The 15172-nt window shown below is 30.1% G+C and overlaps 2 protein-coding genes across 2 annotated transcripts; both read right to left on the minus strand.

Moving 5' to 3' along the window:
• Positions 1-348: 348 nt before the first annotated feature.
• Positions 349-1427, minus strand: LOC141693145 (uncharacterized). Its single transcript, XM_074498160.1, has 2 exons — positions 1292-1427; positions 349-1176 (listed from the first exon to the last, which is right to left on the minus strand). Exon 2 carries the CDS (start codon positions 1133-1135, stop codon positions 497-499), a length of 639 nt encoding a protein of 212 aa, XP_074354261.1. The 5' UTR covers positions 1136-1176; positions 1292-1427; the 3' UTR covers positions 349-496.
• A 3809-nt stretch (positions 1428-5236) lies between these two features.
• Positions 5237-9098, minus strand: LOC141692785 (uncharacterized). Its single transcript, XM_074497724.1, has 7 exons — positions 8928-9098; positions 8690-8855; positions 8270-8413; positions 7620-8099; positions 6707-6841; positions 6144-6577; positions 5237-5899 (listed from the first exon to the last, which is right to left on the minus strand). Exons 2-7 carry the CDS (start codon positions 8847-8849, stop codon positions 5285-5287), a joined length of 1968 nt encoding a protein of 655 aa, XP_074353825.1. The 5' UTR covers positions 8850-8855; positions 8928-9098; the 3' UTR covers positions 5237-5284.
• Positions 9099-15172: the final 6074 nt, after the last annotated feature.

Consider the following 15172-nt stretch of genomic DNA (forward strand, 5'->3'; position numbering starts at 1 on the left):
CCATGTTAACTATCTTTATCGGTCGCACTTGCAAATTTCATAACTTTAACTTTTTTTAAAGCTTGACCACCCCCGTCTCTGTCATTTTAGCTTATCTTGGGTTGTGGTAGGGCATTGTAGCATCTGATATTTTTATGAACTCTATCGTCTTCATATATCCTAATTTTCTTTTTTCTTTTTTTTACAGAAAATGACAACTGCAATACATGCGAGGTCATAAGTCATAAACAATACTCGCCAGTGAAAAATCTCACACCTAACAATTTATATGTTGGAGATGAATAAAACCTTGATCGTACGCACCACTTGAATCAGAGCTCATCGATGAAAATAATCATGGTGGAAGTATGTGTGGAAGATGAAAGTCCCTCCTAAAATTAAACATTTTATTTGGAGGGCTGGTCACTCTTGACTACCTGTCAACGATACACAACATTCCCAAGGTTTTTCCAAGTAGTTGATACTAAATTCATGAAATACTTATAGCTAAACCTTTTTAGACCATTGATTCAGAACCTTGAGTCAATTGGTACTTTTCGTCCAAACAAACCTCGCCCTTTGCGTTTGCATTTCCTCTATCCTTAGCATGATCACTTTTAAAAGAAGCGTAAATAGCAATAGCCATTGACACAACATAAATAACCAAAGCAAAACCAACAAGTATGCCAAGACACAACACGGCAGCAGTGGATTCTCTGCACCCGCATGACAGCAATCCAATTCGAACTTCAATAATTTTCACAATCGAAAGTGTCACCGAAACTATCCCAGCAGTTGAGCCGCATGCAGACAATGCTATCATCAATTCCTTCAAATCGATATTTTCACTGGTGAAGGTATATTTATCGTCTGCCCCGTCGAGGTAGAGATGAAGCTTAAGTACCTTGGCAAGCATGCTTGACAAGAAGAAGCAAGAAAACGCTATAACTTCGTAGAGAATCAGCATTTTCGCTTCTTTAGGACCTGCATGACACTCATTTCTCGAGTCGAGGCTGCGTGTGTTTGGTGTAGCAAGAGATAAGCCCACAAATACAGCCAAAGTCATTAGGGAATTTATATTCACAAGATCATCAAGTAGTTTCATATGAATTTCTTTTACATCAATTCCTTCGTCCTTTTTCGAGTCCTTGCCCATGTTAAGTCTTCTGCTTTCTGAGCTTCTTTCGAGAATTAGAACTGAAACCAGTAAAACAAAACTTAATTGAATAACAGAAAAGTTTATTACTACTAGAAACAAACTAAAACAAAATTAAATGTATAAAAACAAGATCTGTTTAAAAATTGAAGGTACCTTGTTACACTAGAAGTGCTCCAAGTGTTTTACAAAGTGAAGTGGAGTGATGAATATGAAGTCATGAGTGGTGACTTAAATAGCCGAGACAATGTCTTAAATAGTTCATAAACACAATTATACAAGTATCATGGATTCATAGTTGTTAGAGTGTGAAAAAGATAAAGAGTAAATTGCAGTTTGCACCCCGTATCTTTGGGTGTTTTCTCACTATGGTCCCAAACTACGTTTATTGATAATTTGCACCCCAAGATTTAAGTATCCGTTCAGTTTGCACCCCTTCAGCCATTTTCCATCCAAAAGCATCGTTAACGTTAGTACTGACAGGGGTAAAATTGGTAATTAAACTAAATACATAGTATTTAGTGGTACTAAATACTTGCGATTTCATTTACAATATGGAAATGACTAACCTGCCCTTCCTAAGACAACAATACTGTATTGACCATACTATTACTATACTATCTAGGCTATAATCAGCTATCCTGACAATTTCACAAAAGGAAGAAAATAAAACTAGTTCATGACGATCTCCGGATACAGTGGCTTTCAGTTAAATTGCAATAGGAAAATTTCACACATCTTCGACATTGTAGGTTCAACTCCTAAACCTTAAGCAGTGTGGACCACATACTACAATTATGCATCAGATATGTAACATGTGATATACTTACCAGCAAGTCAATCCGTACCGGCACCAACAAGGACAGAGAACCCTAGAAGAACCTGCAGCAAAGAGCGTATGTATAATGGCTTTTCAAAGCTTAGTCAGGAGAAAAATCCTGATTATAGCTAAATAGCTTATTGAGAACCAATTAATGTTGAGCAAAAAATTCTAGCTAACACCATTATCGTTATGGAGCATCTCGATAAGTATTTCAAACAGGAAACAGGGAGTTTTCTGTTTACTGAACTCCTAAAGAAAAACAGAAAGCAAGCTTATTTGTCTAATACTCTACGTTGCGCGAATAGAGAAAAGGATTAGTTTTTCTACCTAGTCAACATATGCTAAAACCCCCAATCTAAGTCACAATGTTTATTGCCCAGGACCTGTTGTCTAGTACTTTATACAACTTTTAAGACACAATTTCTTCATCAATCGATAAACGTCTGACAGTCACAATGTATGAACCATTTGACAAAGCATCACTACTTTGAAAAGGAAATACAAAAATGATGCATCGTCTATTTTGGAACAAAATAATTGACGGCCTTGGGTAATTTATTGACCTAAAAACCTTTTGATTGGGGGAAATACACAACTTGCTTAAAACTGCCAAAGGAATATAAGCTACATAATTGGTTATGAAAAAAAGACTGCAAAAAAAAGCATGAAAAAAAAATCCGCAGTCCTTCCCCTAAAAGAGTTCTCTTCAAGAAGTTTGCAATATCGAGCAAGAAAGAACATGTGGAATAGAAAGGCCAGATCTGATCATATGAAATCAAACATGATATAAATAGTCAGTGAGTAATAATAAGTCATAAAGCTGTTACACACAAGGCATAACTTGAAAAATACATCTAGTAGATGTATTTAGTTTAATTACCAATTTTACCCCTGTCAGTACTAACGTTAACGGTGATTTTGGATGGCAAATGGCTGAAGGGGTGCAAACTGAACGGATACTTAAAATTTGGGGTGCAAATTGTCAACAAACGTAGTTTGGGACCATAGTGAGAAAACACCCAAAGATACTGGGTGCAAACTGCAATTTACTCAAAAGATAATTAAAGAAGGGATAAGGACTACATATAGGGTTGACCCAAGTCAACTAACCAAACTTAGTAATGGTAAAAAAGTACTGTTAGGAAAATTAAATAATTGTTCCGTAATTTTTTTAATTTATGTATATTTTGAGATATAATATATAAAAATAATATTTTTTAGAAGGTTTGATTGTGAAACTAATAGCAACTTCTTGCAAAAGCAATTTTTTTCAAAAGCATGTGGAATATGATTTTGTTAACAAAAACTTTTAAATTTAAATCGCTTTTCTAGACGGCAGCTTTTAAAATTTACCAAACACACAGCCTTTGAGCAAAAAACCAGCATTATCAAACGGGGAGATTGTGTATCATATGCTTCAAAATAAATTTGGTTAAAAACAATAAACAAATTGCTAAATAATAAGAATAATTTCTCCTGCCAAGAAATATTGCACTAGTCGAAATCTTTATTTCTGCAAGAGATATCAGAAATTAGACTCGTGTGCGTGAGTTTAATTGTAGAAAGAGTAATTTCTTCTTGAATAAAAAATTAATAAAATATTAACTACGTACTTCATCTATCTATTTAATTTATAGCATAAGTTTGTTAACCATAAAAATTTTAGTGATCAATTCCTTCTTTTAACCAAACGTCACCAATGAACGTCACTGATTGCATGAGATTTGTCTACTTCGGCCCCCACGTATCGTCCCTACTTGCAAAGTTGTTGTGAGTGTACCAAATAATTTTAATCTTTTATCAGAGGTTGCCCCCACTTCATTTGATGATTAGACTGTGACAGCACTATAATTGGGATTCAATAATTTGACAAACTACACACCCCCTTACAATTTCTATTGTTACTGGACAAATATGAAGTATAAAATCATCTTTTTTACAAAATAAGTCGTGTTTATTGCCCTGATGATTTTTGGATATAAGATATAATTCATTATTGTACAATACCAAAATTTTCACTTAAATTATCTAACCTAAAAAAAATTCAGTCAAATATTTAAACAATAAAAATATTTCAAATAGGTTAGTGCCGTTAAGTTGATTAACGGAAAATTGACATGTAATTGATGTGACATCAAGTTTATTATCGAATTCGTGACTTTATATCATTTTTAATTAGGTTACCGACTATTTTTTTCAAAAAGTTATTTTTTTTTAAAAAAGAGAAATTTAGATAATTTTTTCAAAAATTTGAATTGATTAAATAACATATTTCATTGATATTTTTTTCAATATCGATAATTTGTATCTGACGAATAAAATTTTTGAATGTTTATTTTTTTCCGAATAATAACACCTTAATTAATTCTGAAAACTTACAGAGAATGAAAAAATATTTTCAAAAAATTCACAATCAATAAATTTTGGTTTACGATAATTTTTTTACGATTTGTTTTAAGTGATTAAAATTTAAAAAAAAATTAAAACAAAATATACCAATTAAATTTATTAAATATTCGATTTTATTTCAGAGAAGGCTAAGATCTGTTTTAAATCTTTTTATCCATAAATATGATATTTTCTGGACAAACTTAAAATACGGAACTTATTGAGAATAAAAAAATCTACCCAAAAAAATTACATATAAGAAAACTTTAAAATAAATTATACCTCTTAAATTTATAATTAAATAAAATTTTTATTTTTGTGTGAGTATATTTCAATTATTTCAATAAAATATAATAATAATCTGTTTTCTAAAAATAATTTTTTTGGTTAAAAAAATAAATTTTAAATTTTTAAATTTTTTTTTACGACTCAGAGACCAATTTGAAAGTTTTCAGATTGTTTAACGGATCTCCGTTAATAGTCAACGCATGTTAAAGGTCGTGCAAGAATTTTGGAGTTTAATAATATGATTAAAATTTTTATGTAATTCAATAATGTGAATGAAAAGTTTTTTGGGCCGGTGACCTAAGTGAAAATTTTGGTATTTATACAGTGACCCACTAGCTCATTTACCTGATAATATTCACCAAGAATGCTTCTATTTTAGCAAATACATACAGGTTAACACCCGATCAACACAATTTTAAGGCATACCATGATGTATTAAACAAGTCTTTCGTCACTGGGCTTGGATACCTACCTTGCACATATAATCAACACAATCAATCAACTAAGAAGTAATCTGTTTGAGTATGACCGTTGTTTTCACGTACAAATGGTAGTTTCTTTATTTGGTGCTGATTGCTACAATGATGCATTATGAACATAGATCAATGAAACAAATAATCAAGTGATCAATGATGCATTATGAAAATTTGCTAATAAAGCATATGTCTCTTAGGCCTAAACAGATGCCTGGAATTAAATGTTGAATTAATCACATCAAAAAGTAGACGAAACTGCAGCCCAGCAAACAAAATAACAGGAAGACCAGCTAACACAGTGACTATAACTGGAATCCATTTCATACTTTTTGGGTAAAGTAGGAAAAAACTGGCGCCGTAGGCAATCATCATGGTAGTGATTGAGATAAAAAGTGTTACCAGTCCAACCATCAATTTCATCGGTATAGATACCAGGAAATCGTTTTCTGTATAACGTGCGGTGAGAATGGCCAAGAACACAAGTATGGAAGCTGAAGAGGTGCATAATGATATTGCATCTGTTACTGCAAACACAATGAAGGCTCTCCGCTTCCCGAATATTGGCTTCCCGTTGTCGTCGTTGGTACCGCCTGGTAAAGTAAAAGCTGCTGCAAACATAATTGTGGCTATAAGGGCTGCAACAATCATGCATTGCGATGCTGTTTCCTTCATCCATGATTCTCCTTTCTCCATTAAGTCGGCGTGCTGTTCAGTAAATAATTCTTGAGGAGTTTTCCCTTCATTGTTCACTTGTCGTCTGTCTGCTGGACTTACCCTAGTTTGTACTTCCTATTACAAGTTTACAACTTAAATTAGTATAGCAGTTTGTAAACAAATTAACTAGAATATATTATAATACTAAGTTACCCGTCAGACAACTATTTACTTAATTGATACAAGTCTTTGTTTAGAAAAACTAAACTGTCAAGGTACAAAATTAAGAATAGGCACATGCATCACACGTAGTTAAATAACAGTCTTAATCAGTAAAACTACAGACAATGTAAATTTCCAAGAATCAAGGGATATGTACCTTGAACCATAGTAATTCTCTTTGCATCTGAAGAGCTGCTCCTGATACAATATTTAGACGACTTTGTGCTGGCTTTGTGGCAGCTAAGTGTAGAATATGATTTCCATCATTGTCTTTCATCGCGAACTTCTTGGAGCCGAGGTCATAAAGTAAATTGTACACATTCTCGTGGCGATGTATAACTGCAATGTGAAATATTGTATGTTTGTTGCCATCTTTTCCCCATGTAATGTCAGGATACAATTTAAGAAGCTCCCTTATGAATTTATAGTTTCCCAATCTAGCAGCTGCAAATAGAAACCCTTCATCCTTTTCATTCGATGACTGGCCAGAAACTAGTTTCCATATGTCTTCATACTTCTGTTTAACAATCTTCCCCCATATTAACCTGACTATTTCAGCGACTTTTGAGTTATCGTTGCTTCCAGGGAGTACTAAAGAAGAAAATTAATAAAATTTTGAAATGATTATACATTACATAGGGCGGTGTGTCTTCACACTTCAAACCTACCAGTAGTAGATAACAAACAATAACATACACATTTACCAGTAGAGGAACTTACTTGTATGCAAGAGTCTTCTAATAACAGATTGTGTTGTTCCATCAAATGCAGAAGGGCTATTAGCCAAGTACCCTAGTATATCAGTTTCAATTTTATGATCATCCTTGCAGTGTGTGAATATCTTTAGTGCAATATCTGCGAAATTAGGAAATTTCACTTCAATGCTAATTTTACAAATAAATAACAAGAACACACAATGTTTACGTGGTTTGGTCTAGCAGGTTTAATTTACCCATACAACTTCCATTCAACTAAAAAGAACAAAAATGACATGCTTGTGCTTATATGTGATATCTTCCACAATAGCCACTCACAATTGGCATATTGCTACTTCCCAAAAAACTAGGTCTTGAACAGAGTATTTAATCACAAGGAAACCCCTAGAATCTGAATGCAAGCCTTAATCTAACCTGCTTTGGTTATGGAAGCCTTACCAAAGGGGTGTTTGGTTTAAGATATGCACATTATTGAAGACTTAAAAGATCTAACTAAACCTTATGCCTAACTAAATATGGCACTATGGAGGTCATTTGAAACTTGATAAACTCAATACTACTACAGTCTCTAACTAGGACATAAAGGTTTATATTACCAAGGAGGAATATGATCTAATTAAGACCTCCGTCTAAAACCTCCAGTAACATGACACACATCTTTTAATTTCCTAATCAGTAGCACGTTATAACACAAGCCTATCCACTCACACGCACCCTGAAGAAATGATCATATAACATGTAATACATTTTATTGTATAATTAAACAGAAATCATGTGTGGAAGAAGCCTAAGATATTGTAAAAGATTCACCTAGTTGCTTTTCAAAACACTTCAAGGTTTTGGGATAGTTGATCAATTGACATAAAATGATGGCTACTGGCTAAATTTGTACTAGCAAGACAGAGTTAATTTTTTACCAAATAGGCCTAACGAAAGGCAAGATTCAAGTATACGTTTCTGATCCATGTAATACCACTTTTCGGTATCTATATTAGTCTTTGAATATATGTACTCCACCATGTGCTTATCTCCATATCGAACTGCAAGCATGAAAGGCAAGTCGCCATTTTTACGTATCCTTAAAAGGCCACTGTTTCTCCTCAACAAGATGTGAACCATCTTAACATTTGAAGCCACTGCTAAGCAAAGAGCTGTTTCCCCCAGTCCATTTTGAAGTTCCAAGTCCTCAACTGCCATCAATTTCACCAGCTTTTCCGCAAAGTGAGTGTGTTTTGTTGATGATATAATGTGAAGAACAGTATCTTGCCTCTTTGTAATGCTGGTGTTTATCACCTCCGGACAATCTGTTATAATTTCTTCAGCAGCATGCCAGTCACCTTTAATTGCAGCATTGTACAGAGGAACACATATGTTAAGGTAATTATCTCTTTGCTCCTCTGCATAGATATCAAACAGCAGAACCTTGTAAGATGACCAGCAATAACAATTAACTAATAAAGATTATATAAAATTGTGGCAACGAAACAATATTTGATCGAAATCAAACTTAATCGATTTACTTGTGCAGTGCAGGCCATATTTATTTTTGTCAATTACAAAAACTTACCCGAGAGGTATAATATTGAAGGCTTTTTTGGACCAGACTTTGGTGGCAACGGCGGTGCCTGGGGCGGTGCCTTGGGCATTTTGATAGAATGATGGCTGCTTTTATCTTTCTGTTGATTATTTGATTTTCTTTCCCCGATGATACCTTGTAATCGAAATCAATCTTCATTATCAATATTCCGTCACGTAAAAAAACGACGTCTTCTAAAGCGTGACATTCAAAATTTAAGAACCTGACGAAATTACTCTACTAGATATCATCCACACATTCTAAAAACCTGCTTATCTTACAAAACTTGAGATATTTCTAGCTACTCTTGCAAAATTTATTAATGAAAATGTGCTATACATGTAAATCAATTAGCAAAAAATTAAGATGCAGTTCAATTTAATCAGTTAACATTGGACAAGAAAAGCTTACCCCAAAGGTTGCGGTGATTCCTTGACTTCAACGGCAGAGGTGGAGGTGGAGGGGGCAGCTGTCGTGGTGGTGGAGCCGGTGAACTTATTTGAATAGAATGCTGATGCTTCTGTTCCATTTCGACATCTGTAGTAGTCGATTTCCTACTTGTTTCCGCCATTTTTACCTGTATCCAAAAACAATCATGATCATCACTGTATGGAATGAATTTAAGATGACAGAATGTTGGAACACACACCTACTACGAGTAATGGTTACACAATTAGCTACTGCAAGTATGATCTTGGAGTTCTTCGGATTTTTAGATAATTTTGTGAATATATAGAATTCATGAATGCAGAGTCTCGATTATATTTGTTGGTTACTTAAATGATCATGTTCAATGTAGGTCTCGGACAACTGTGCAACATTGTTTTCAACTGTTCTAATCATCATCTACTCCAACAATAATGCCTAAAGAAAATTCAAATCCAAACATCAATATCAGTCTCATTATTAATTACTAAATTTAATGGTTTCGAGCTTTCAATCTACTCTCCTACTATACTTATCATGGTAGTAAATTTCGAAAATATGAAAAAAAAATGACTGAGATATCTATTAGTATTTTATCAAAAATCGATCATTTATCACTTTATTTCATTGAGATAAGGGTTAGTAATTTAGTAATTTAAAGAGTGCTAAGGTATAGATATAATATATACAATATTTATTTCATTTATTGTATTGTACTATTATAATATTTAATAATTTGTATAGATAAATATTATAGGTAATTAATTAAGAAATTGAACTATATTTATATATACTTTTTAATTTTTTTGCTAAATATATTTATATATTCTTAAATGATATAAAATAATATTAAAAGTCATATGCATAATACAATCAACGATTATTTAATAAAAATATATATATGAGTAAAAATTAACCAACTGGGTTAAAGTGGTATTATTGTTAAAAATCTCAATGGTTAAATTTGATTTAAAATATTTTTGAATAGAATTGAACTACAATTATATTCTCCTAAATAATATAAAATAATATTTAAAGTCTTATATTTATAAATACAAGCAACAATTATTTTAATAAAAATTATATATATGTGAGAAAAAATTAACAAACTCAAATGGGGTTAAAATGGTATTATTTTGTTGAAAACATGTTTGGTTAAGTTTAATTTAAAATATTTTTGAATAAATAATTTTTTTTTTGACAAAATGCTTTTTATAAATTGCATCAACCAAAATTATAACTTAATTTCAATAGGAACAAAACTCCCATCGAAAAAAACAAAGCCGGGATTAAACAAATAACCGAGCTAAGCAAATAGTCGCTTATGTTTTTAGACTGTTTAACATCATGAATTTCAAGATTCTTTGAATGAAAAAATATTAAAATGGCTTCCTGATCGATCATACCTGCACCAATCCTGGAACTAGTAATATCACAAATGACCTTCAGATACGCTCCACCTGTAGCCCAATGTTCAGAAGCATCCAAGCTATCTATATGCCAAAAACCAGCTATAGACAAGTCGATGGTGAAATATGTCAAAAGATGAATACATTTTAGTTGTGAAAAATAAGCTCTTGTAATATTCGGCACCAGCCCAAATTCAATGCACGAAAAACAGATCTCCCACAAAACCACATAAATCATTTTCAAAGTAGCCAGGAACAAAACAAAAACAAGCATCCAAAAAACATACTTCAACATTCCAACAAAAGGGGGACAATCCAGACACACGTCAATAGACGAGACTTAAACCAAAAAATTCAAATACCTTGGAATGACTCTAAATTTTGGTATGATGTTAAGGAGGAGGATTTGAATCTACAGGTAATTTTTGTTTGTAGAATCGGACTCAAAATCAAGATAGATCTGAGAAATAAATTCTAAATATTTGGTTTTGGTTCGATTTTTATTGAAAGGAATAAGGAAAATCAAAGAAAAGGAAAGTTTTGGGGCTTACCACCGGTGAAGTTCCGGCGGAAGCCCCCGGCAACCGGTAGGCAGGAGCAGAAACGGAAGAAACAGAGGGCGGTCTCACTTTGAATAAATAATTTTAATTTTTATCTTATGAAGAACACATTTAGATTATATTTAGGTATAAATAGTACATGTGTTTTATTTTATTTTGTAAAAAAGAAAATTACTATTTATTTTTAAAAAATTTAGAGTACATGAATCATATAAACATAAAAATAGGAAGAAACATAATATTCAAAATGATTATTACAATTTAAAATTGAAATACAAAAATAATAAAATATATTTAAAAGTACAATAACAATAAAATGCGAAGTCTTTTTAAAAATCATTTCTAAAAGCGAAAAATTATAAAATATTGTTACAAACACGACAAGATGCAAACCTAAACAACTTTTCAATCTTTGATCAAACTCCACGAGATTAAGAAAAGAAAATAAAGAAGGCCCAGAATACATCACTTTTTCAGATGCCCAAAATGCCCACATGCGCGTGAACCGTCCAAAATATCCACGAAATACGCATTTTAGGGATGTATAGTCAACCTTTCAAATTTTAATAAAATGTGTGACATTCGTATTCATTTTTTGATTTAAGAAGAATACACATGTTCAACATGCGTATTCACTAAAATACAAAAAATGAATGCGTGTGTTGAACATGCGTATATTTTGTAAAAATATGAAATGTTGAATACGCATCCCTCACATGCGTATTCGGTATTTTGCGCGCACAGTACCGTCAATTGGTATTTTGGGCATTTCTTCCCAAATGGCGGGTATTTTGGTTTTTCACCCAAAAGAAAATATATAAATAAAAAAAAACTTTGAAAATATATTACGTGATATGATTAAAATATTCTCTTTACAAATTTATAATATAAAAAATTCGGATAACGAAGAAATAAAATAAAATTTACACAAATGTTATATTAGGTTTATCACGGTCAAATATAGAAAAACAATAATAATTAAATATATTAGTACAAAAACTATTCCTTTTTGGAAAATAAATTATTTACAAAAAATATAAAATTTATTTATGAAATAAAATTATCATATAAAATTTAGTTAAATTAAGAATAAATATTTTATAAAAATTATAAAAAAATAATTATTATTCTTGTACGGGTATAAAGTTAGTACTAGTTAATATATTAGTCTTTCTAGTTATAATTTGTATAAAATTAATGCGAAACACATATTTAAATTAATAAATAACTTCTATTAAATTGTTTAGTTAAGAAAATCAAATTCAAGTGTAATTATGGAATTTCATCTTATAATTTCTTCTTTTTTTTACTAATATGGCTTATAAATTTAGTTATAATTATAGTTATGCACCTAACTATTTTACTTGTTATATTAATCTAACATGTTAGCTTTTAGTAAATCGATACTTGGATGAACGATAAATAGTAATTAATGTGAAAACATAAATAGTAATTAATATGAAAACAAATTATAAAGAGGGTAGAAGTCGTTTTGTGTTAATTAGCACTTAATTATATAAAATTTTAAAAATAATTATATAATTTTTCTAATGAATACCGAGATTTGATAAAAAAAAAATTAATAGAATATGGTTTCGCTTATATTATAATCAGTTTTTTCATAAAAAAATTTAATAGAATTAGTTTTTAAGTTTAATTAATATTACTTAATTATTCATAAAAAAATATTTTTTAAATTAAGTAAATAGACGCTTGAATAAATACTAACTAAAAACAAACTTAGATATAATAGAAGTCAGCTTGTACCAAAATTTGGTATTTTGATACTTTCACTACTTTTGTGCACTAATAAAACATGATTTCGCTTAATAATTATTTTATAATTAGCTTTTTCAATATAGTTTATTTAATATTACCTAGTTATTGATAAGAAAATATTTTTAAAATTAAAAATAAATAGACGTTTGGATAAATAACAACTAATAAAAATAAAATTTAGATAGAATAAAAGTCAATTTACGTTCGGTAAGTATCAAAATTTGGTACTTAGTATTTCAGTACTTTTGTGCACCAATAATATATGATTTCGTTTATTAATAAAGATTATTAATAAAGAGTATAGATTTATAATTTACCAAGCCAAACTTGTTTTCTGCTGAAAAAGAAAATATAATATGTAATGTTTTAATAATTTATTGGCAATTTTTAAAAATTGGAAGATTTTTAAAACATTACATATTATATTTCTTTTTCATGTTCACTTAAAAATTGGGCTTTACAAAACTTTATTTTAGGAAACCTGATAGAATCACGAAAGTAGTGTTGAATGTTGATACATTTTGCGTGAAACGTGAAGAAAATCTAAAATCCACTGATTAAGCTTGATATATTTTACACGGATCTCCAAAGAATAGTTGGAATTTTAATTTTCAATCAGAACAAAAGTATGAAAATATTAATTTTAAATGAAGCATTTATAATGTAGTAACTCAAACCACTTATCTTTTGTTATAACTAAATATCAGGGTCAACTGATGCCTACTTGACAAATTCTACGAAAAGTTAGCAGTTAGCAAATCAAAATATTATTCAAACGATATATTAAAATTCGAGCGTTTATTAGAAATCGAGTGCATTCAACGTACACTAAAATCCGTGTCAACAAATAATAACAATTGCAAAATGGTGAAAGGTGTAAAATTTAAATAAACTACTCTCTCCGTCCCGTTAATTTTATACATGTACTGTTTGCACGTATTTCGAGATTTTTATAAAGTATAATTTCATAATATTTTTTTTTTAAAAAATGAATAAAAATTTAAACATGAAACTTTTATTCAGAATTTTTATTTTAAAAAAAAATATTATGAAATTATGCCTTAAAACAGTATTAAAAAACGTGCCGAAAAATAATGTATAAAATTTAATGGGACAAAAAAAATAGTTGTTATTAGCAATTCATTTCCAAAACTCATGTCTTTTTCCCAATTATTATCGTCCAAACACAGGTCATCAGGCTTATCGTGAAGGATGATGGTGGATCCCTTGACTAAATTCCCAAGAGGATCAATCAATTTGTTTGTATAATAATATGAAAAAAAATTATTATGACAATGTGAACTTGTTGTATTGCTTCATTGGTGAAAAAATTATTTCTTAATTTAAATGAAATTTTTTATTTCATTCTATTTTTAATTATAATAAAACAAAAAGTAAAAGTAAAAGTAATAATTTACATAAAATAAACTTGAAAATAATACTCCATTTGTCCCTTTACAAGGTTCGATATGCATTTTAATACTCGTTTAAAGTATAGTTTCGTAAATAATTTTTATTTTTTTTCCTAAATAAAAATTTGATGTTTAAATTACAATAATAGAATAATTCAAAAATAAATTACGAAAGTATAATTTATATTCACATGCATGTAGGCATAGTAAACAATAGTATATATTTGGAGGGAGTATATACAAATACATGATAAAAATCTGATTGCGGTCTGGTTTGGTTTCGGTTCAAACCGCATAATTGCGGTTTTGAAAAAATTTAAACTTCGTAACTAGATAAAACCAAATCACTCTGTTCGATTTTATTCGGTTTGATTTAGCAAATTTTGGTGGTTTACGACATTTCTTATTAGTGAACTCGGAAAATAAAGTAATATTTCTTCTTTCTTTTTATGCTAAGCAACATATTTTCTATTTAAACTTTTCTTCTTACAATTTACATAATTAATAACATAATTATATATTCATTCATAAGAAAATATATTACTCATATTAATTGTAAAATGATTAACATCTAATAACATGTTGATCAATTAATTGTAATAATAAATGTTTGATGTAAAAGAAATAAAAAAGTCTCCAACATTATTTTTAAAGGAAAACAATTCACGATCTATTGAAATGTATGATAAATTCGTGATTATTTGATGAGATTTAACACAAATTTAATTATTGATTATAAGATATAATTACTTTACGTTATATAATTATAAATGTAAAACTGTGCGTGTGTAGTGTGTATATATAGGTATGTAAATATATTGATGCTATTCAGATTGAAAGCAGATTGTGCTAGGATCAAACCAAAACCAATCCATAACCCGCAGATTTTTAAAATAGTAGAACCGTAGCCGCAAATCATATTTTGATTTCGATTTGGGTGGGTTTGATATCGGTTCGGTTTATACGGATTATGCAGTTTAAACCGAACAGTGATTACCCCTAATAAAAACACCTGTACCTAAAATCAATCAAGCGTCACATAATGAAAAAAAGATGGAAAATAAAATAAAATCTAAAGTAGAATAGTTTAAACAGAAGGAACATGTGCAACATTATGAGAGGCTGACAGTTCTGTTCAATTCATTTAATTCAAAGTCAGCTACAATAATCTTCTACAGATAATTACAACTACTAGTCTACTAGTAGTAGATGACAAAAATTGATTAGGTAAAATAGTAGTATAAAGGAAGTTCACACTAACTTCACAATTTCCGGTATTAACTTGACATAGTTATTGTGAAAGAGATA

This window comes from Apium graveolens, chromosome 10 (genome assembly GCF_009905375.1).
Source record: "Apium graveolens cultivar Ventura chromosome 10, ASM990537v1, whole genome shotgun sequence".
Classification (NCBI taxonomy): Eukaryota; Viridiplantae; Streptophyta; class Magnoliopsida; order Apiales; family Apiaceae; genus Apium; species Apium graveolens.

Coding starts and splice junctions, on each gene's coding strand:
- LOC141692785 (XM_074497724.1), bottom strand. CDS start 8,849: ATGGCGGAAACAAGTAGGAAATCGACTACTACAGATGTCGAAATGGAA. Junction 8,100..8,269: donor TTCAATATTATACCTCTCGG/GTAAGTTTTTGT, acceptor ATATCTATGCAG/AGGAGCAAAGAGATAATTAC. Junction 6,578..6,706: donor TAGAAGACTCTTGCATACAA/GTAAGTTCCTCT, acceptor TTTCTTCTTTAG/TACTCCCTGGAAGCAACGAT.
- LOC141693145 (XM_074498160.1), bottom strand. CDS start 1,135: ATGGGCAAGGACTCGAAAAAGGACGAAGGAATTGATGTAAAAGAAATT.